The following is a 24766-nucleotide window of genomic DNA, read 5'->3' on the forward strand; positions in this document are numbered from 1 at the left end:
TTTTGTGTGTGTGTTTCTTTGTTTCAGGGCTACACCTAGTAATGCACCTATTCTTGGTTCTGTGCTGGGGGTGGCTCTCAGCAGTGCTCAGGGATCATGCAGTGTTGGGTATTGAACCAGGTCTCCTGCATGCAAAGCATGCACTCAGTACTTTGAGCTGCTTCCCTGACCCTGTTTTTAAGTGGTTTTTAATTTAAGGAAGGAACATAGATGTCTTCAGGGCACATTTTCTTCTACAAGAAATACAAGTCTTTTGTGTTATAAAAATATTTTAATCTATTTTTCCAGAAAGAACTTATCAAATGAGAAGTTATTTTAGATAATCAGAGCCAATGTTTTTGTGAGTTTTATTTTATTTTTTGCTAGACATAAAATTTTTAAAAAATGTTTAGTTTTTGAAATGTTTATCAATGTCCTAGTTCATAAATTCAAAGTGACCATTGTACAAGGAATGGCTACTTTTAGCTGTTGGTGGCAGGCAGAGCTTATGTGATTTTGTTTGCTTTGCATCTGTGAAAACTATTTGAAGTTTGTAAAATCATTGTTTAGACACAGAAATCACTGTGTACTTTACTGAAACCTATCAAACATGACTTATGAGGTCTCTGGCATCCTATATGGTCCCCTGAGCCCATCAGGAGTGATCCCTGAGCACAGACCTAGGAGTAATCCCTGAGCACAGCCAGGTGTGGCCCTAAAACAAAAAGATCACAGTGATGATTGTGATATATTTCTTTTTAATTTCTTTTTTATTCTTATTTTTTCTCCCCAGTTTTATTTTATTTTTATGAAGTTTTTCACTATTTATTACATTCAGTATTCCAACACCAATCCCACCACCATAATACTTTCCTACCACCATTACTTTGAATTTTACCACCACCACCACCCAAGGCTGCATCCAAAGCAGATTCTAAATAATTTATTTTGTATGACTTGTTATGAATAACGCATTAAAAATGTTCCCAAGGGGGCTGGAGCGATAGCATAGCGGGTAGGGCGTTTGCCTTGCACTCGGCTGACCCGGGTTCAATCCCGGGCATCCCATATGGTCCCCCAAGCACTGCCAGGAGTAATTCCTGAGTGCAAAGCCAGGAATAACCCCCGAGCATCGCTGGGTGTGACCCAAAAAGAAAAAAAAAATGTTCCCAAAAAGTTTCCTTTATTAAAGGAAAGTGTGTGAAGATTGTTGCATCTCACCCTAGAGCTATTAAGCCCTTATATAAGATTACTCACAGGTTGTTACATGTTGAATCGATTGCCTTCTACCTTAACCCCATCAAATGTGGTGTGCTATTCTTGGTACATCAGTGGAGTAGAGTATGAGATCTTGTGTGGCCACAAATGCAGCCACACACTTCAGAGATTCTAAAATTTTAAATAGGGTGATATAACTGAAAATGATGTTGGGATTTAGAAGCATCTCTGCAGCTTGCTGCTCTTTTCCAAGATATATTCGTGAGTCTCTGGATCATGGCCATTAATGAGATTATTTGGCGCCAGAGGCAGTTCGTGGGTGTGACCGCCAGGCTATGGGAAAGACGAGGAAATGTGGGAGATTGCCCCATTCTTAACTCTGAGAGAATCTGGAGATTTTGGTCATAAAAGGTGCATACCTGAGTTTTTCAGTAGATTCATTCTCATGTGTGAGGGCCTCACCTGGAGCCTGTGGAGAATGACTGTGAGCCTGGCGGGTTTGGGTTCTGGAGGTTTATGGCTGCGTGGGTTCTATTGGTCCTGGGACTGGGCTCACCAGCCCCACTCCGGAAATGAGGTTCAGCCTGGTGCAGCCTCTGGAGACATCTCTGACTGTGATATATTTCTTAGGTCATAATAGCCTCCTAATCACATATTATACTACAATTTGGTAAGCCTAAAACTTATCACAACTTCTATAGCAGTGGTTTTCAACCATCAGTCTGTGACTTAGGTGTAAAAATGCTGAAAACCGGGACTGGAGCGATAGCACAGTGGGTAGGGCGTTTGCCTTATACATGACCAACCGGATTTGATTCCCAGTATCCTATATAGTCCCCCGAGCACTGCCAGGAGTAATTCCTGAATGCATGGGCCAGGAGTAACCCCTGTGCAACCCTGGGTGTGACCCAAAAAGCAAAAAGAATAATAATAATAATGATAATAATAATAAATGCTGAAAACCACTGCCTTATAATTATTACTGCTCCACTCTTTGAAGTGCTGTTTGTCCTCCCTACTTCTAGAAAGTTAAGATAGTTTACTCTCTGTCTGTGTCTATTTCCTTTTTTAATTTAAAATTTTATCATATTTTTATAAATACTTCACAATGGGCTGGAGTGATAGCACAGCAGGTAGGGCGTTTGCCTTGCACGTGGCCAATCTGGGTTCGATTCCTCCGTCACTCTCAGAGCCTGACAAGCTACCGAGAGTATCCCACCTGCACGGCAGAGCCTGGCAAGCTACCTGTGACATATTTGATCTGCCAAAAATAGTAACAAGTCTCACAATGGAGACGTTACTGGCGTCCGCTCAAGCAAATTGATGAACAGGATGACAGTGACTGTCACAGTGACAGTTCACAACATTTGATTACATTTAATATTTGAACACCAATGTCACTACCATTATACCTTCCCACCACCATATTTGGGATGTTTCCATCCTGAACCCCAACCCCTACCTCAAAGCAGAACCGAAATAATTTATTTTGTAATGTTTGCTATGAATAAACCACTGAAAATGCTCCAAAAAAGTTTTCTCAGAGGAAAGTGTGTGAAAGTTGTGTGTTTCACCCAGGGGCCATTAAGCCCTTCTATAAGAGATTACTGAAATGTTTTAAAGGTTGAGCCTTGTGTGCTTTAACATATATATATATGCATATGCATATATACATACATATATATATATTTTTCCCCTCCAAGATTGTTTGCCTTCTACTTTAAACCCCATCAAATGGTGCGTGACTCTTGGAATATGAGTGGTGTGTATGAGGTGTCCTGTGGCTACATTTGCGGCCACGTGGTACAGGAATAGGTTTACTTGTAGGTGAGGCTCAGCTTGAGTTTGTGGAGAGCATCTGTGAGCATGGCAACAGTTGAGTTCTGGAGTTTTTCAGCTGCCGGAGCTGGGTCCCTTTGGGCAGGGAGGGGCCTCATCCGCCCTCCCCGGGGTTCCCTGGATGAAACAGTCTGGTGCGGGGTCTGGTGGCATGGCTATGGCGAATCGTTTTATGCTCTCTTCCGAGAGAAGGACAATAAGTCTCTGAATCGTGGCCGTTGATGAAATTATCTGGTGCCAGCCAGCTGTCTGTCTCTATTTCTATTTCCTTCCTCGAGCCTATGTCCCTTCTCCACTGACTGGGGAAAGGGGGAAAATGACTACAATTAAGTGACAAAGCAGAAATGAGGTAATTTTTTTTTTAAATGTATTCACAATTTATTTTAGGTATCACAAGTTTTTTTACTACCGTTGGTAGATATTGTCTCTGAGTAGCATATCAACTTGATATACAGGAAAACCTTACACTTAGTCATTTCAGTTCAAACTTACTTCCTTATTTGACCTGCAAGTTAACTTTGCCCTGTTCACATCAAAATAGTACTATTTAGTTTTCCTTTCACTTTGCATTTAATTGTTTTTTTGGGGTGCTTAAGGTTTACTCCTGGCTCAGTGCTCAGGAGTCACTCCTATTGTTCTTGGGGAGTAAGTGGGGATTAAACTGGGTCAGCCACATGTGAGGCAAGTGACTTCACCCTCTGCTTCTCTGGCCTTTCATCTAGCTATTTAAATTCACACCTCTAACCATTACTGCTCCAAAAATTGGAATAACTTGGAGTCTGTGAGTGCTTTGGGTGGTGCCTTGCATTTGGCTGGGTTCTATTTTATTCCTGGTATGAAAAGTAGTTAAATACAATTGCTAGATTCTCTATGTTAGTTGGTAGAAAGCTCTAAATATTCTGTTAGTTGCTTTCTCATTGACTGCCATGTGCATAAAAATTCTTTCTCCAAAACAGTCTTACCTCCTTTTCAGTTCCACTTGTTGCCTAGATTTTTGAGTTCTGTTGTAACTTTGATTAACTGTACTTTTAAAAACTGTCTTTAGTCTTTTATCATGGCCTTTTTTTTTTTTTTAAATCTCACTAGTCCAGGCCCTTGTTGCCTTTCCCTATATTACTCTTTTGCTCTCTCAAGAACATAGCTTACTTTCTTTTGTTTTTGTCCTAAAAGATACACCACTGATCTCTTTAGTCTTGAAGTCACTGTGCCCCTTCCTTTCTGAGAAGCCTCCCATGGCTCCTTATTCTCTGCTACAGTCAATCCCTCTGACTTTCAAGGCACTTCACCTCCACCTTCTTTTGTCCTTAACTGTCCAGTCCCAACCTAACCTTCTGACTTCCCGCTCTAGTTCTGTAGTCCATGAGTGACGCATTTCATAACACAGCCATGACGCTGCTGACCTCATCTGGAGAAGCTACCCTGCTCATTGGACCTACATGGCACTCTCCTATTTTTTGCCTCTATCCTTTGATTTACTTTCTGTGAACCTTGCAATACTTCCATTATATATAATACACACACACACACACACACACATAAAATGTGTTAACTTTCATGTTTCATGAAGGTTCAAGGTTCTGAATTTCTTTGGGAGATGAAAGGAGGAACCTCCCGAGCATATCTATGCTGGCAATTCAATGTAAGAGCCTTAGGATGTGGTGCTTCTTCAACCCTGTGTATCAGGGATTACGGGGGTCACTCTGGTGGTAGTTGGGGGCTTCTAGGGCAGTACCCAGCGATGCTTAAGGGACCATGTATGCTGAGGATCAAATTGGGGTTGGCTGCATGCCAAGCATGTGCCTTAATCTCTGTATTATCTCTCAGCCTGGTCATACAACAATTGATGAAAAACAATGTGCCTTTGAATTCTCTGCAGGCCCTACCTGGTTCTGAACATCTATATTCACCTGTTCTCATCCCAGGTATTCCATGAGCTTATGGGAGAGTAGGTGGATATGATCTTGGTGGGTTGCACATGATAGAATTGGGATGAGTATGTGGAAGGCGATAATCTGCCCTCTGATGCTACATATATGAGTACTGAGATCCGATGAAAGCATTTCACTTAAAGGGATAGAGGAATTGTGCTTCTCCCATAAAAACAGAGGATCTATACTTAAGCTGATTGAGACTCGCTTTTCCTCCCTTTTAAAAATTTATTGTGTGTGGGGCTGGAGCGATAGCACAGCGGGTAGGGCGTTTGCCTTGCACGCGGCCGACCCGGGTTCGATTCCCAGCATCCCATATGGTCCCTGAGCACTGCCAAGAGTAATTCCTGAGTGCAGAGCCAGGAGTAATCCCTGAGCATCGCCAGGTGTGACCCAAAAAGAAAAAAAAAAAAAGAAAAAATTTTTGTGTGAGTATAGTATTTCTAGTGTTTGCCCTCTTAATTTGACCATGATTTGATTTGTTATTTCTTTTTTCTTATATTTTTCCGTGCTAGTTCTAAAGCATGATAATTATATTTTTAAATCTTTTGTCAGGAAGTAGGGTTTAGAATCCTTGGTGTAATGATGAATTATAAATTTTTTCTTGTTCAAAAAAGATTATATTTCACTGTCAGAATTTGAGATCTAGTTCCAAAGCAAAGATTTTGGAAAATAGTGTCTTTAAAATGCAAATTTTCATGCATAGTCTTTCCTACCTTTAAGTAGATTAGCTTATTTTAAACCAATGTTCAGTCTGTTAGAGTTGTAGACTGCCTGAAAATGGAAGAACTTGAAGTTTTTTGATTCAGTCTGTTTACTTAGCAGATACGGTAGAGTCTATTATTCTAGGTTCAAGGAAACAAATGAGTAAAACTAAATAAATCTTACATGGCCTTGACAAAAAAATATTAAAATAAAGCAGTAGGAAAACTTTTTTTTAATTTCATATCAGTCTTCGGTTTTTCAGACACAAAATAATCACACAAAAGCACTACAGTGCTTAAGGCTGCTTGCCAGTGGTAGGTTTACTTTACCAGATATATATATATATATATATATATATATATATATACACATATATACACACACACACACACACACATATATATATATATATATATATATATAGTCATATATATATGAAATGTGACCGAATGGGAATTTTCTTGGTATTAGTTTCCTGAGCTTACTCCAACTTAAGGACTTAAATTCACTGGGCTGGAGAGATAGCTAAATGGATTAGTGCATGCTTTGCATGAGTGTGGCCTGGATCTCATCCCCAACACTGTGTAGTTCCCTGATCATCACTAGGAGTGGACCCTGAGCACAGAGCCAGGCATAAGTCCTGAACACAGCAGGGTGTGGCCCCCAAACAAAAGTCCCCTGTGCCTTGCCTATTCATTCCTCTCTCACCCCACCCTCTGATCATTACTGATGTTTTTAGTCTCTGATTGTGCCTTTTCAGATTGGCTTCTTTCAAATAATAGCCATTTAAGTGTCCTCCATCTCTGCATAGCTTGTATTTCTTTTTAACTGAATAGAACAATATGCTACATGTGCTATCAAATATTGACCTATTGAAGAACATCTTAGTAACTTTCAGTTAGCAATTATGAACAAAAAACAATTACAAAAGTCCAGGTGGAGTTCTTATGGGGTAATATGTTCTTAATTACTTTGGATAGAAAGCAAGGAGTGTAATTGGTAAGATAAAGATTTGAGTTTTATAAGTAATAGTGTCTTCCAAAGTGATTGTATATTTTGCATTCTCACGTGCGGTAAGACAGTTCCCATTGCTCTGTGTCCTCCCTGACATTTGGTATTGTCACTGTTCTGGACTTAGGTCAATTTTTTAAAAAAAAATTATTATTTTTTTTATTAGTGAGTCACCATGAGGGTACAGTTACAGATTTACATATTTTCGTGCTTGTGTTTCAGTCATACAATGCTCGAGTACCCATCCCTCCAACCAGTGCCCATTCTCCACCACCAATGAACCCAGCATCCCTCCTTTCCCTTTTATTCTCTATCTCCCTTTGGGTGTTGTGGTTTGCAATAGAGGTATTGAGTGGCCATCATGTTCAATCTATAGTCTGCTTTCAGCATGCATCTCCCATCCCGAGTGGGTCCTCCAAGCACACTTTACTTGGTGTTCCCTTCTCTATCTGAGCTGCCTTGGACTTAGGTCATTCTAATAAGTGTGTGGCAATACTGTTTTTGTTTGCCTTTTCTTTTTGGCCTGTGACATGGAATCTTTTTTTAATGTGCATATTTGCCATCTGTTATATCTTTATGAATTGTCTATCGAAGACTTTAGCTCACTTTTTGGGTTATTTTTCTTGTGGTCATGTATTCTTTGCATATTTTGGAGTAGTATTTTATTTGGTTTTGGGGCCACACCTGGTGGTGCTCAGGACTTACTCTTGCCTCTGAACTCAGGGATCACTTTTGCCTGGCTTGGGGGGATCATATAGGCTGCTGGGGATCAAACCTGAAACAGCCACATGCGAGGCAAGTGCCCTACCCACTGTATTATCGCTCAGCTCAGTGGGTTAGTGTTTTAACATCTTCCATAAATGCCTGTATTCACTGATGAACACATAGCCAAATGTGTATTGTCAGTTTGCTGTTTGCTTTGAGCAAACTGTGACCTGTTAGTTTTTATTTTATTTTCACTCCTTTTCTGATATCTTGCCTTCTTTATGTAGATCTGAGTTTCTTAGTTTAACTGTGCCAGTGATGAATTCTGGGCCTTGTACATATAAGGGAAGTGCTGAACAACTGACCTTGAACCTCTTTCTTGGAAGACATGCTTAATGGAAATAATTTTTCTCAATCTTTATTTCAAAAAGTTTTATTTCTCCTTTGCCTTTGAAAAATAACTTAGCTGGCTGTTGGCAGGATGGTGCATTTTTTCACTGAATACTTAAAATATTTCAGTACACTTTCCTCTTGTTTGCATTGTTTCTGAGAAGCTGGATATACTTTCTATCTTTTTCAGACTGTAGGGATAGTACTTTTCCCCCGGCTTCTTCCAGAATATTTTTCTGTATATTTATCTATAGTTTGAAAATGGTATTACTATAGTTTTGTGGAGTTTTTACTGCTTGGTATTCTTTGAATTTTCTGGATTTGTGGTTTGGTATCATATCCGATCTCAATTTGGAGAAATGCTCATTTTTCTTTGTTTCTGCACCACACTCAGGGATGTTCAGGACTTCTTGTCTCTGAAATCAGGGATCACACCCAGAGCTCAGGGGACCCTATGGGGTCCTGGGGATCAAACCCAAGTCTCTTGCATGCAATGCAAGCACCTTACTGGCTGTACTGTCTAGCCCCAGAAATCATCTTTAAAGTGTGTGTTTTATCTGTTGTAGGTATCCACAGCTCTTCGTTATTTTCCTTAGAACTTTGATCTCTTATTACATTCCTCATCTATTCTTGCACAATGTCTGCTTTATTCGAATATTCTCTTTAAGTTCCCTGTCTGATAATCCTAACATTCTTGCCAGATCTGAGTCTAAGAATGATGTTGCTCTTTATCTTCATAGTATTTCTGGAGTGTGTGTGTGTGTGTGGGGGGGTGGAGGGAGGGACAAGACTTGGGCCAGGGCTGTGCTCAGTGCTTAATTCTGGCTCTGGGCTCACCCCTGGAGGTGCTTGGTGGGTGGGCCATATATGGTGCCCAGGATCACACTGGACTCAGCCTTGTGTAAGGGAAGTGCCTTACCTGTGCCTGTTACATCTCTCCACCCTCAGGCCCGAGTGTTTCAGTGCAGCATTGCTCTAGCCTGTGGTGCTGGGAGCCACCAGGCTATGTGGCTGGTTCTGGATAGCGAGGAGGTACTGTGGGTTGACTTATGGTTACGTGTGTGTGTGTGTGTGTGTGTGTGTGTGTGTGTGTGTATGTGTGTGTGAGGCACGCTCTCTAGCCCTTTGAGCTATCTCCTCAGCATGTTGGGATTTTTTTCCTTAAATTGGCAAACTTCTTGGCTGAAACTCAACTGTTGCCAGATGCAAAGTAGCACATACAGGTGTTTGAGATGTCTGTCAGCTGCTACATTGAAGCTCCAATTCAGGAGGCAATCTGGAGTTATCAACACAGTGTACAAATGTTAGGAAAGTAGTGATTTCTCCTATTTTATTACTTAAAAAAGGCTATAAAAATCATCAGGGGTCTAGGTTAAGTTAAGGTTCTGGGGGCTAAAGAGAGGGTACAGGAGGTAGGGCACTTGGTTTGCATGCACCTGTGATGGCCCATGACTTTAGTTCAAATCCTGGCGCTACATATTGTTCTCTGAGCATCCCTAAGGCTCACTCCTGAGCCCAGAACCAGGAATAACCCTTGAGTACCATCACTGACTGTGACCCAACCTACTCCCTCTCTCCCTCCCCCCACCCAACACACACACACTCCTGAAAAATTAAAAAAAGAAAGGAAAAGTTAAGGGTGTGGATGTGGATGACTCAGGGACCTGGAAGATGGTCTCTTGCCTCTATTTTCAGGTTGATTGTCTTAGAACACCAGAAGTAGAACGATTTTTTCATTTTTTAAATCCTAATTTTAGCTACACTAGAAGTTTTCTTCCTTCATCTTACCTATTGATCATTTTTGTTTGTTTATTTTGGGATCACACCCAGCAATGCTCAGGGCTTACTTCTGGCTCTGCACTCAGGGATCACTCTTGGCAGGACTCAGACGACCATATGTGGTGCCCAGAATTGAACCTAGGTTGGTCACATGCAAGACAAGTGCCCTGCCCACTGTAGTAGCCTTTAGGCCCTGATCTTTTTTTTTTTTTCTGTTTCCCAGATTGCTTTGAAAATTAAAGTATATAATTCCTAATTACGGTAATACTGCTTTTTTCTTTATCTCATGGCAACAGAATTGCTGTAGAGAAATGGATTCCTAAATTCAAATTTTCTTTTTTAACAAATCATAGGAACCAGAGGGAGAGAGAGAGAGCACAGTGGGTAAGGCATTTACCTTGAATGCAGCCAACCTGGGTTCAATCCCAGGCATCCCATATGTTCCCCCCACCCTTCCGGGCATGATCCCTGAGTGCAGAGCCAGGAGTATGCACTGATCACAGTCATGTGCAGCTCAAAAACCAAAAGAAAGAAAAAAAAATCATAGTCATTCTCTGGTTCTCTCTTTTTTTTTGTTAGAAATAATTAAAAACTAAAATACTGGTAGTGGAAATGGTAGTAGTGGGCATCATCATGTTATAATCTTTAATATATATAAAAATGTAGCGATATCACTGGGTGGATTTTATTTTATATATTTACTTTGTTTTTGGGGGCCACACCTGGCAGGACTCAGGGATTGCTCCCAGCCCACTGCTCAGGGGTCACTCCTGATAACACTCAGGACCATGTGATGCCAGGGATGAATCCCAAGCTTTGTGCATTCAAAACATGTGTGCCCAACCTATTGAATTATCTTTCCGGTCCTACTAGGTAGATTACTCACCAGGTAAAGGAAAGATAAATCTATTTACTCTACAGAGTTCATTAAAACATGTGGTAGGCCAGAGTCATAGTACAATGGGTGGGGCACTTTACTTGACTGACCTGGGTTTGATCTCTGGCACCTCATGTAGTCCAAAAGCCTGCTAATAGTGATCCCTGTACACAGAGCCAGGAGTAAGCGCTGAGCATCCCTGGGTATGCAACCACTCAAACAACAACAACAATAACAAAGAACCACAAAACCAAATCAGAACTGTCTGGCATATGGGGCCACATAAAACTTCTTTTAATGATCATTTAATTAGGATAGATATCTGAACAAATATGTGACTTTCCAAAGGTGATTTCTGGTTGGCATGTGCATTTGGTTTTATTAGAAATACTAATCCAATTATCAAGGTACATTTTTTTTTACTTTTTAATTGAATCACTGAGATAGACCCTTACAAAGCTGTTCATGATTAGATTTCAGTTGTATAATATTCCAACACCCATCCCTCCACCAGTGTATATTTCCCAATTTCCCAGCACCAGTGTCCCCAGGTTCCCTCCCATCACTCCCCAACCCTCACCCTCTGCCTGCCTCTATGGCAGGCACTTTTCTTCTCTCTCTCCTTCTCTCTCTCTCTCTCTTCTCTCTTTCTCTTCTTTTCGGCATTGTGGTTTGCAATATTGATACTGAAAGGTTATCAAGAATATCTCTTTACATACTTTTAACACTCAGATCTAGTCCAACGTGATCATTCCCTGCTATTATTGTCATACTGATTTCTTCTCTATCTTACCTAAGGTACAGATTTTTAAGCTAATAAGTAGATTAATAGGAATAATGATCCAATAGTAGGATCATTTGTGGATTTGAAAATGACTTTTTTTATATCTTAGACTTTGTAGGAATTAATCACTCCCAAACTAGGTAATGTGGAAAATGAGAAATTGAAATGAAAAGTTTCACTGGAAGTCTGTTGATTCACCGCAAAATTGTTAGGGTCACATATTTAGTGGTGAAATAAGGGCATTCTTTGACATGCAGAAATATTTTTGTTCAGATTCTTCTGTGAAGAAATGCATTGATCTCTTACAGAAACTGGTAAATAAAGGAGTTCAAAAATGTTAGTTCATAGGCTGGAGCAATAGTTTAGCAGGTAGGGTTCTTGGGTTGCGAGTGTCCATCTTGAATTTGATCCCTGGCATTTCAGATGGTCTCCTGAGCCTGCCAGAAGTGATTCTTCAGCGAAAGGCCAGAAGTAAGTCTTAGCACATCCAATTGTGGCCCCCAAACAAAAAATAAATAAAATAAAAAATAGGAATTTTAATTTTTACATTTAGGAGATAGCCTGTTTAGCATATACCTTGAACAAGTGTTTTTTTTTTTTTTCCATATGTGGCAGTGTTCAAGGGCTTCATGCTTAGGAACTATTCCTGGTGTTGCTAAGGGCATGATTTGTGGTACTGGGGACTTGAACCAGGTTCATGACCAGAACTGCATGACTTATGCTTGAGAAATGATATCCTTGTTCTTAAATATGAAAGTGAAAGTTAAGCTTGCATTTACAAAGTTACTTATAGTTGCCTTTTAGGCATACAGTAACTCAACAACAATCTCTCCACTAGGGTCAACTTCCCTCCACCAGTGTTCCCAGATTCCCTCCCCATCCCATCCCCCACTCCGTCCTCACCTGTCAACTGGACAGGCACATTACAAAGTCTCAGTGGTTGCTGCCTAGATCTCATGTTTTCAGTTCTGTTGAACCCGTGTTTTGAATATATGGCTATACCCCTCGCTCACGTCACTGGGATAACCGAAGCCCTGATGCCTGGGAGCCTGTGAAGTACCAAGGGAATAGACTTGTAGGCTGGCGGGCATATGGAGACCTGGAGATGTTAGGGAAGCGGCCCTCTAGAGCAGGCGTGCACTCTCCACGTCCTTCTGTTCTTTGCCCTCTTTATCTCTTCCATCTGGCTCTTCTGGGTTACATCATTTTATAGTGAGGCAATAACCTGAATAAATGGGTTTCCTGAATGCTGTGGCCACTTAATAGGGCAGCCAGCCTCGAGGTGAGGGTTATGGGAATCTTTGGTTTTTAACAGTCAGTCAGAAGCTTAAGTAACAACTTAGGCTTTCCCCCATCACCGGAACTGTAAAGAAAGAAGGTTCTGGGGAGCCTGTGGTTTGAGGCCAGTTGGTCAGAAGCATAGAGAATAGCCCGAGTTTGCATTTGACCTCTGAAAAGTACAGCTGTCTGGGGAGACAGACACCCTCTCCTGTGGAATTAGATGCTGAGTCCAGATACATACTGTCAGAATTGAGCTAAAGTGAACCAAATTCTTGGATACTGACTAGTGTCAGAAAACTGTTGAATGCCCGAATTACCATTTGGTCCAAGAACCCTGTAAGTGACAGCAAAAAAGATTTGCATCTGTATGTATGTAGATTCTCTCTCTGTCTCTCTGTCTCTGTCTATGTCTCTTTCTCTCTGTCTCTGTCTCTCTCTCTTCGTCTCTCTGTCTCTCTCTTGTTTTTAGGTTTTAATTTTGTTGGGGACCACACCTGGCAATGCTCAGGGGGTTACTCCTGGCTCTGCACTCAGATTACTTCTGATGGTGGACAAGGGGCCATATGGGATACCGGTGATTGAACCTGGGTTGGCTGCATGCAAAGCAAGTGCCCTATCTGTTGTACTATTTCTCTAGACCCTGTATGTCCTCTAACTTAAGGATGTTTCTCCCCTCCCACTATCAGGCACTTTAGGTAAGGATTATAGTACAGGGGCGGGAGAGATTGTACAGGATGGAAGCCACTTGCCTTGCATGTGGCTGTGGTGACTCAGTTCAGATCCCTTAGGACCATCCGGAACATATAGCCCCTGAGTGTTGTTGGGTCTGCCACCCGTCCCCAACTCCTCACTTGACCTTATATGACAGCACAAGGAGAGTAGTCATAATTTTTTTTTCTGGTGTATATTTGTCACTAATTGTTCTCTACAGTACTTAGAAGATCCAGTACTGGCTGCTAGTAGGGACAGTGATAAATGGACCATTGTTACATGTACATATACCATTATTGCACCGTCTTTCCCACCCACTCTTTAAGTTCAAGGATATATGTGGGGAAAAAAACCCAAAAGATAACCCCGACAAAAGAAAACAGTTCTCATCTTGACCTTGTTCCCAATTCCTGTGTTTAATTCTGCCCTTGGTAGAAATTTGGGTTTTAGAGCAGTGTGTTGATTTTCACACATTGAGAAACTCACCCTCAATGATGAAAAGCCTTTTTTGTAACAAGAGCACATTATTCTCTGAAGGTCAGAATAGTACATTATCTATTCCAGGTAAATTAGTTCATCCCATTTTTAGAAGAATAAAACAGTGAAGAACAAAGCACAGATGAAGTCAGTTTTTTTACGAAAATTATGCATGATCAAAAACTAATTTGCCAGGAAAAGTATAAATTATAATGATTTTTTTCCCTTATGATTTTTTACTGGACTGAAGCGAAAGCACTGCGGGTAGGGCGTTTGCCTTGCACGCAGCCGACCCCAGTTCAATTCCTTCATCCCTCTCAGAGAGCCCAGCAAGCTACTGAGAGTATCCCGACCGCACAGCAGAGCCTGGCAAGCTACCCGTGGCGTATTCGATGCCAAAAAAACAGTAACAAGTCTCACAATGAAGACATTACTAGTGTCTCGAGCAAATTGATGAACAACGAACATCGGGATAACAGTGCTTACAGCGCTTATGATTTTTTACTGGCAGAATTTGAGTTTGAGCTATATTATCTCTTTTTTGTCTTCCTTCCTTCCTTTCTCTTCCTTCATTCCTTTCTCTTCCTTCCCCTTCCTCACTCCCACTTCTCTCCTTCCTTCCTTCCTTCCTTCCTTCCTTCCTTCCTTCCTTCCTTCCTTCCTTCCTTCCTTCCTTCCTTCCTTCCTTCCTTCTTCCTTCCCCTTCTTTCTTTTTTCTTTTTTTTTGGGCATAGAATATTTTTTCCCAACAAATCTGTCCACCGTGTTTTGTCATTCAATCAAGAATATTGTAGGTGTTCTAATGTTTCTTTATAAAAGTAGATTGGTTCTGGGGCTAGTGATGTGATTCATTGGTCGATAGTGCATGCCTTTTGTGTGTGACTCTGGGTTCATAAGTTCTCAGCACTGCTAAAATGAAAGCAGATTAGTTCTGACTTTTCCAAAATGGGTTGAGTTGATAATGTAGGAAAGCTGTATCACTGAGCAATTTAAATGTTAAAATAGCTTCCTGGTGTTATTTTATACTTAGTCCTGTGCTTTTTTTCTTTCCTTAAACTTCTGGTTCATTATAATACTTCTGGGAATACTATCAGTGAGATATGCCTTGACTGATACTCAACCTTAAGACTCTTACAGTGTCTGTCAGCCTCAGCTGCTTTTCTCAAGGGACATTTTATATCTCTTAACTCCCTGAAGTCAACTGCAAACTCTTCGAGTCTGTTGCCTGCTAGGCTAATGCAAAAACTGAGCGTCCGAAAAATGACCCCAGGGAAGGGAAACAGCGAAAATCCCTTGGCACTTGAGACATCAGGTACCAGGCTGATTTGTCAATCTGCATTAGGAGTGGAAGGGAGTTGACTGGAGTGTTACTTATTTTTTGCTGCAGGAGAAACATACTTTGTGAAATGCTTTGAGAATCTAACAACAGAAAGCGGGCAAATTAAATAATAGTATTTAGCAAGAAATGCTCCCAGGCTAAGCTGTTGCTATCAAGTGCCAAGAATAGGTAATGACAATTGAGAACATGAATGTCACAGGGAAGAAAACATCCTCTACTGAGGCTTTGTTTTTGGCATGAAATTTTTTTCTGCATAAATACCTATTCAAGGAGAAGCCAGTATATTTTAAAATACTAACAACTATATAAATTCCTATAAGATCATCAATTCAAGAGTTTCCTAAAATCATAATAATTTCATATTAATACATAATTTTCACAAATGAGTCTTCTTGCTCTTGTAGTTTTATTTTATTTACTTGCAAGGTCAAAAGCTTTGCTCTCTAAACAATGCTTTTCTTAGTGAAATTTATTAGTTACACAGGCGGGGGGGGGCTTAGGGTGGGGGGGCTAGGGGCGTGGGGGGGTTGGGGTGTGAGGGGGCGGGGTGGAGCTATACTGGGATTCTTGGTGGTGGAATATGAGCACTGGTGAAGGGATGGGTATTCAAGCATTGTATAACTGAGATTTAAACCTGAAAACTTTGTAACTTTGTAACTTTCCACAATAAAAAAAAATAACTGAGATTTATAAACTGCAAAAAAAAAACAAAACAACAATGCTTTTCTTTTTTTTTTTAATTTTCACGTTAAACACCATAACTTACAAAGTTGTTTATAAGGCAGCTGTTATGGGCATTCACTGTTCTAACACCAACTCCACCACCAGAGTGACCTTCCTCCCACCGTTGTCTCCATTTTCCCAATGCTGCCCCCAGACAGGCTCAAAATAACAAATAAGAAATAAAATAATAAGAAAAAAAAGTTATAACATTTTATAACTCATCATAACTAAATGGCTAATGAAATTATATTAAGGGTACTTTAGTATAAGAAAATTTGTGAAAATTGTTATATCTCGCCTGGTGCTATTTATAAAGTCTTTAGGACTTACTAAGTTGTTAGCTGGTAGTGAATCTTTCTGTGTCCTTGTGTTTGTGTCTTGAGCCTGGTTGACTTCTGTGTCACTTTCCCATCTTATTTGGTGTGCTCCTGCTGGGTGGGGTGCCAGTGTACGGGAGTGTGGACGGGTGGCGGCCCGGTGTGTAGCCATGTGCTCCAGGAGCTCCAGGACCTGTCGAACTGGGCCGATGAGTTTGCATAGTGGCGGCTGTGGGATGCGGGTGTGGCTGCTGGGCCTTGGGGAAGCACAGAGGTGAGGGGTTTGGGGGAGGCTGCCTGGCCCCACTCTCAGAAGACCCCAGAGTTCTTAGCCGGAAAACTGGTGTACCTGGAACTTTCATCAGTTTGGTGTCTCTGCAGGGATTAGTCGTGAAGCATTGGGGTTCAGCAGTTGGCATGGCGGCAGCCGTGGGGGGGGGGGCATAAGGCTGGTGGGGCTTTAGCAGAGCATGGACTCTGCCTGGCCCCTCTCGAGTGGCCCCAAAGTTTTCAGCTGGGAGACTTTGTCCCTGTGAATTTTAGCACCTTGACTTACATCTCTCCTGAGATTTAGTCCTGAATCTGTATTGATGGATGAGTTTACATGGCAGCAACTGTGGGATGTGGGTATCTATGCAATACTTTCTTTTTTATTTATTTTTTTGCTTTTTGGGTCACACCCGGCAATGCACAGGGGTTACTTCTGGTTTTGTGCTCAGGAATTACTCCTGGCAGTGCTCAGGGGATATATGGGCTGCTGGGAATCGAACCTGGGTTGGCCATGTGCAAGGCAAACACCCTACCTGCTGTACTATCACTCTAGTCCCTCTAAGCAGTGCTTTTAAAACTTTAATGTGCATTGGGATCATAGAGGGATCCTGTCAAAATGGAGATTCTAATTCAGTAGGTCTGGGCTAGGTCCAGAGTGTCCTTGTTAGTTCCCAGTTGATGCTGGTTCAAAGACCATTATTGCATAATAAGGTTTTAAGTTTTTGTTTGAGCTTATTTTAAAACTAAAACAACTCACTGGAAATGCTTCTTATTTTATAAACTCATTTTCCAAAGATGATTTTGTGACTATATTCTTGCTGTCACTGTCACTGTCATCCCGTTGCTCATCGATTTGCTCGAGCGGGCACTAATAACGTCTCCATTTTGAGACTTGTTACTGTTTTTGGCATATTGAATATGCCACGGGTAGCTTGCTAGGCTCTGCCGTGCGGACGAGATACTCTCAGTAGCTTGCCAGGCTCTCCCAGATGGGTGGAGGAATAGAACCCAGGTCGGCTGTGTGCAAGGCAAACGCCCTACCGCTTTGCTATTGCTCCAGCCCATAATCTTGCTAAAAGAAATAATTTATAATTTAATAATATCTTCTCCCTGACACTTTTATTCTTGTCCTGGTATTCTCATAAAGTATTTTCAATTACTTAAGAACCTTAAGACAGGACAGTATAGCCTCAGTGGTAATGTATATGTGTTTAAGAGGTCTAGATTCTGTCCCTATACACCAGGGAAAAAAAAAGGAATAAAAAAAAGAAAAAAGGACAGCACAACAAATATTATACCCTTAAATGTAGCAAGGCTGCTCATAAATGAATGAGGGTGTTCAATGTATCTGAAGTGTCTAAAAATTCATGATAGAACAGAGAAAAGAGCTGACTTAATGACTTGGCACTTAATGACATCTCTTAGACTATCATATGGTGGCATTCTGTAGTGAGTAGGAGGAAAATCATTTCTGATATTCCATCTAAATATGAATTTTGAGTAATCATCTAATATGCTTTTCAGCATTACACAATTAAAAAAAATTAAATATAGACTTCATTACTGTTTGATAACCTCATTTTCCTCACACATGTTAAAGAAACATTTGTGGTTGTTCCCATTTCTGGGCCTTGTTTCCTCATTTCTCACCTCCTGCACCTTCTTTCTACTTGCCAGTATATTAATATGATCTGCCCATTCATTCATTTATTATGTATTTTAATGTTCATTGTATACTAGGCATACAGAATTGGAAAAATGTAGCAAGCTCTACTTTCAGGGTACTCAATTTCCAAAAAGAAAGCACAAATAATGAGTGTATGGAAATATGTTAACATCTTACAGAAAGCTCTCTGGATGTTCAGAGGAGGTAGAACTGAATTACTGTTATCTGGAACCATTAGGAAAGGTTTCATAGGAATGATGAGTTCTGAAAGCTAGATAGGTTTTCTTAGCTGTTCCACCCAGAGAGAGCTGCTTGATTAAAGTTTGGAGACAGGGATATAATAAAACACCTTTTAGGAATTCCAAGTACTGTAGAATTATGGCATTTGAACTAAGTGACTCTTCTGGCATTTGAACTAAATGACTTCTGGCATTTGAACTAAGTGACACTTCAAGGATTATGTATTAATTTTTTAGTTACCCATTTTACTAGTTTTCTGAGTAATAGTTCAGTGAGTGATAGTGATTGGCTTAGCATTCATAATGTACTTCGTCTTCTTCATTTCATTCTGATTTTCATTTTGTATGTTGTAGGACAGTGTAGGATACAGGAGAGCTTGCCAAGCTCCCCGTGGCATATTCATATGCCAAATACAGTAACAATGATGGGTCTCCATTTTCTTGACCCTGGGAGAATCTCTAATGCGGCACTGTTGGGAAGGACAAGTAAAGAGAGGCTGTTCAAATCTCAGGACTAGGATGAATAGAGATGTTACTGGGCCTGCTCGAGCAAATCGACGATCAATGGGATGATAGTGATAGTGATGTTGTAGGGCATGATATATATACTAATTCTAATAGGGTGATCACATGATTCAAATGCAGTGCTCTTGTGAAAAGAGGTGGTGCTATTAGTAATATTGCAGGGCAACAGGTATCAGCTGGGCTTGTTTCAGCAAGCTAGAGTACATGATGAGCTAGGATGTAAGGTTATTCTAAGTATAGTTCTGCTTAGATGGAATATAGACTATGAATGGGGAGTGGCCAGGTGTGGCTTAGAAAACAAGTGGGAACTACTTTGTCAGTGGTTTTACATTGTATATGGCAAGCTCTGAAGTTAGACCTTTATACTGTGGATAGTGAAAAAGTCTGGGGAGTGTTTTTTTTTTTCTCTTTGGAGGAGGTTGAGAGCTGCAGGGGACTATGGCAGATGATATGCAAATAGGTATTCAGAAAGATTAGTTTGACCTTTGTGGACTAGTTAGATTGAAGGGACATAATTCATTTAGAGAGGAGTGTCATAATTATTCCATTAAGAGTTTATTCAAGTAGTAACCACCCAGATGGTCATAATGTACTTGGAACTTGTATTTATTTAAAATTCTGTTTGAGTGTCATGATGTGGTTTTGTATATACAAACTTTGTATACACATAGTTCCAACTCCATGCCTTCCACCAGAGGCTGGAGCGATAGCACAGTGGTTAGGACACTTTGTCTTGCACGCAGCCGACCCAGATTTGATTCCTCCATCCCTCTCAGAGAACCCAGCAAGCTACCGAGAGTATCCTGCCCACACGGCAAAGTCTGGCAAGCTACCCGTGGCATATTTGATATGCCAAAAACAGTAACAACAAGTCTCACAATGGAGATGTTACTGGTGTCCGCTCAAGCAAATTGATGAGCAATGGGATAACAGTGATACAGTGATATATATGTATATATATATATTATATTTATATATATATATGAGCACACATATACAAACATATACATATGTATGTATGTATGTATGTATGTATGTATGTATACTTACAAACAGAGAGAACAAGATAGTACAATAGATAAGGTGCTTGCCTTGCACACAACCAGCAACCAGCTTGGGTTTGATCTCTGGCACCTTATGGTCCCCAAGCCTGCCAGGAGTAAGCCCTGAGCACTGCTGGTGTGGCCCAAAAGAAAAAAAATATGAATAGAGAAGCTTTGATAATTCATTTGCAATATATGTTATATTGGCTTAGTGTGTTGTTTGTTCAATTAATGTATGTCAGAATGAGAAATAGCACCTGGGGCTTAGAAGTGAGTGTAAGAACATTTTGTATATACTAGCATTCTTGTGTCTGTGTTAATATTGAAATAATTTGAGAGAGCATAACATGGAACCAACGTTTATTTCCAAATAACGGTTTTTGTTTTTTTTTTAATGCTTTCTGATTTGTTTGTTTGGTTTGGGGACCACACCTGACTTAGTGCTCAAGGAATCACTGCTAGTGATCCTTCTTTTTTTTCTTTTTAATTAAAGAACTGTGATTTACAAAGTTATTGATAGTTGAGTTTACTGCTAGTGATTCTAAAGGAGCCATGCTGTGCTAGGGATTGAACCTGGGCCTCCTGTATGTAAAGCATTTGTCCCAGCCCTTGTTCCCTGACCCTTGTAACTTTGCTCTTTAAAGATGAATTTGTGTATAATAATTACTATTTCACTGGTATGTCTTTTTAAGACCATACCACTAAATGTATTTCAGACTAACAAGTTTAATATTTGTTAACTAAATGCGTGTGCAAGGACTGATCTGATGAGTTATAGAAGATAATTGAAGATGCCTCTCAGTTTTCTTGACAACCAAAGAGAATAACCAATGTGTAAAATATAGTTTATGTCTGTATGCTTACATGTGTTGTCTAGGTACTGCATCAATAGAAGCTCTATGCTCCATTATTAAGATCTTCTCTTAAATTTTTATTCATGTTACTGTTTTTTTTTTAAACCAACTTTGTCTGAATTAAAAATGTTAAATTAATGATTGCTCCTTCTTACTTCCTGGCATAGAACTACTTGTTTTCATTTCTTAAGCACTATGGAATATGACATAAAGATATTTCCCCAGGAGAATCTTGTTTGTGCTCAAGGTTGAATGAAAAAAAAGCAACAACAATTTGTCAGACTAGTGGAGCTTGCTAACAATTCAAATAGACATCCCCTCTCTGCCTCCCCCCCACTCAAACTGAAAATTAATATAAATTTTAATGATAAAATGTCCTTAACCTCCTGCAGGGAGAGGAGAGGTTATTGGGTCAGTTTTCTTGCTTTGGGCCCTCTCTTAAACTCAACTGTTGGTTGAGTTAAGATTGCATACTTATCAGTTGCATACTTAATTGTTGCATACTAATCACCACAGAACTTCTTAAATAATAGTACCTATTTATACAGCCATATTGACTTATTTCTGCTTTTATCTAGCATGTGAATATTTTTTCCAGGTAATTATTCCCAACTAAAAAGCAATTAAATCTGGAATATACTTCTGTAAGTTTGATAGATGATAACTCTCCAAAATGGGCTTACTTGATTTATCCACTGAAGGTGATATTTGTACCATATTTTTCTTTCTGCCCTACCACTGCCAGGAGTTACTTTAAGAGCTCTGGTAGGTGAAGCACCCCATGGCTATGTATTTGTGCCTACGTACCTGGTAGACACACTGTAAATAATTCTCTAGCTATTGAAGGACTCAGCTTTGATAATGATCAACTTCTTTGCTTTATGATATTTTTGTGTTTTCTTCTTGAGGTTTTCTTTAACATGCACTTAGCCTAAACATTTTTCACTAATTCATAGTAGATCACTAATCCAGTATATTTAGATTATATAGTCATTGATATTATATAATAGTTATTAATATTATATAGTTTAGATTATATAGTTATTATAATCAGTTATTGATATTAATTATTGATATGTAGATAGTAAGTAATTGCAAATAGGGGAAACCTGTTTTGTCCAGTTAACTTTTGAGGTGTTGAAAATGATGAAATGAGTTAGATATGAGATATATTCAGGGACTTCAATCATCAAGTTTATGTTGAGGAGATTATTGGTTGCTAGCCAAGGTGGTAATCAGCTCTTGGTACACTGTTAATATAATTTGAAGAAATGATATGGTAGGCTTAGGTTTTTTCGTGCAAAGAATAAATTCACAGAATTTTTTCAGATAGTTGGGCCTATTTACCTACTAGCATCAGCATGTCTTTCTTCTCTCTTATTGGCAAAGGGGACGCACCTGGTGGTGCATGGGTTGCGTCTTTGATGATCTTGGGACTGTACAGTGCCAGAATCAAACTCAGACCTCCTGCATGCAATAAGTATGTTCACTAGCCCTTTGAGCTATCTCCCCAGTCTCCCCAGTCCTCGTGGCATGTGTGTATAGGTAGGTTCCCAAGCAGTGTTTAGGGTAGCTTGAGGCCATTCCTAGAGATCCCCGTCAGTACTGAGGGGCCACAAGGGTCACAGCTGGCAGGGCGTGGGAGACCAAACTCATATGCCGGGCTCTGCTCTAGCCCTTTTTTTGGGCTATTTCTTTTTTGCTTATTTTGGGGCCTCATTCACTGGTGCTCAGGGCTCTTGAAGCTTGTTGCTCAAGGGTCATTTCTAGCGGTACTGGGGATTGACTCCTAGCTTCCTGCCTTTCCCTTTGAGCTATTTCTCTGGCCCATCTATGCCAGTTTATTCTTCTTAGAAGTAGAACCACTAGGAGACTGGAGCCATACTATGACAGGTAGGTTGCTTGCCTTGCATGAGGCTGATCTAGGTTTGATCCATCGTCCTCTGAGCCCTACCCGGATCCCTGGGCACAGAACCAGGAATAAACCCAGAGCACCACTGGGTGTGGCCCAAAGTCAGGAAGGGAAGAAAGAGAAAAATAATTATTGGTGAATTATACAGGTTTGGAATTGTACTTGTTTGAGTACTCGAGAGTGACTGAGTGGGTGGTGAGAAGAGGAGTTTTTGCTAGATACCTGTCACTCAGTGAAGAACCAGTGGGGTGGTTAATTACTTTGCATATGAAAACTTTATTTTAATTTTATTATTATTTAAAAATTTTTATTGAATGACAGTGAGATACACAGTTACAAGGTTGGTCATGCAAAATGTTCTAACACCTATTCTTTTACCAGTGTACATTTCCCACCACCAGTGTCCCCAGTTCCCACCCACCTACCTCTGTGATACATACAACTTTTCTTCTCTCTCTCTCTCTCTCTCTCTCTCTCTCTCTCTCTCTCTCTCTCTCTCTCTATCTCTCTCTCCTTTTGGGCCTTATTGTTTGCAGTACAGATCCTGAAAAGTTATCATGGATATCCCTTTACCTACTTTCAATACTCAGGTCATCTCCATAGCAGTCATTTCTAACTATTATCGTCATACATGTCCTCACATTTTGTAAAAATCTTCAAAACCAGTATAAAGTGTTGAAAATCAAATCTGAAAAGAAAATACACTAAATATTTCTTTAAAAAATATCAAATTTGGGGCTAGAGTGATAGCACAGTGGGTAGGGCGTTTGCCTTGCACGTGGCCGACCCAGGTTCGATTCCCAGCATCTCATATGGTCCCCTGAGCACCGCCAGGGGTAATTCCTGAGTGCAGAGCCAGGAGTGACCCCTGTGCATCGCCAGGTATGACCCAAAAAGCAAAAAAAAAAAAAAAAAAAAAAAATCTACTGATTTAGTTTAAAATTATCACTTTAGTTTGGCTAGGTAACATTTTCTTTAATAACTTTTGGATTTTTGTCACCTTAAAGTAGAAGTACAAACATTCTCCTTTTAATGACCCCTCACTAGATACATTCATCACCATTACGTTAAGATGAACCAAGAATGGCTATTGGTTCAAAATTTAAAGTTTTATTGAATTACTTTCATTAATTTGTTTCATAAAAACATGGCAGGATAGAATCAATAAATTTCAGTTTTACATTTCTTTAAATTGGATAATCGATAAATATTTTATTGTGCTGTAGAGAGTTGTTGGAAGTATTAATTTTAAAGACTGAGTAGTTTGCAATTTTATTAATATTTAGAATTAATCTGTTCTATATGCTTACTTTCTAGACTGGAGAAGTTAGTGCTTCTATTTTGTTTGTCTGATGAAGGAATAATAATAATAAATACCAAAACCAATTGGTGTACTTTTTAAAATAACAAATAAAATTCACTACTCATAAACTTTCTTTTTAGTTTTTCTGTTACTTAATATTTATGAAAACATTCTATTAATTCCATATTTTTTAAAATTTTCAGGTAACTTGGATTTTTGCTCCTGTAACAGCTGATATAACAAGTCTTGATGCAGATAATATAGATGATATTTTAAGTAAGTACCTCAGTATAAATTGTAAAGAATATATATTAAGTTTGATAAATGTTTTGCTGACTGCATTGGTAATAGTGTGATTATAGATATGATTAACTTGGGGGAAAACATTTGTAATTTTTTTAAATAGTAAAGAGAATGTGAAAAATAGAAAAATTACAGAAAAATAGAAAATAATAAATAGAAAAATCACAATTTAGGAGATTAAGGAAGCACATTATTTGCTTAAATGATTTTTTTAAAGCATTCATTTTACCCTTTGGTTTAAAAATAGGTATAACAAAAGCAAAGATAGTTTGTTGAGCATCCTGTATTATTTTATGTTCTTAGGACTGGTTTTAAATGCTAAAAATCATCTCTGTGTTATGGGATATCTTTGGAGCAGCCATTTTATGAGCTTTAGCATGTATAATCACCTGGAAGATTATTAATATCTTTGTTGGTAGGACTGATTTCTGAGAAATATCTCTAGACCCACCTAAAATGGGCTTTTATACAAGTTTCTGTGTGTTATTAGTGTTTCTGGTCAGAGATCTTAGCTGTGAACTACTTCTATAGCGAAAGTAGAATAAGAAGTCTGTAGATAAGAAGTACTTTGAAAGTTAAAAAGAAAGA

At 39.6% G+C, this 24766-nt stretch overlaps 1 protein-coding gene across 1 annotated transcript in view; it reads left to right on the top strand.

The window, feature by feature from the left end:
* The window catches only part of ERP44 (endoplasmic reticulum protein 44), a 78987-nt gene that overhangs the window by 15382 nt on the left and 38839 nt on the right, over positions 1-24766 (top strand). The window contains exon 2 of the mRNA XM_055123849.1: positions 24079-24151. Coding sequence (XP_054979824.1) covers positions 24079-24151 — 73 coding nt within the window. The remainder of the gene's footprint in view (positions 1-24078; positions 24152-24766) is intronic.

The sequence above is a fragment of the Sorex araneus genome, chromosome 1 (assembly GCF_027595985.1).
Source record: "Sorex araneus isolate mSorAra2 chromosome 1, mSorAra2.pri, whole genome shotgun sequence".
Taxonomy (NCBI): domain Eukaryota; kingdom Metazoa; phylum Chordata; class Mammalia; order Eulipotyphla; family Soricidae; genus Sorex; species Sorex araneus.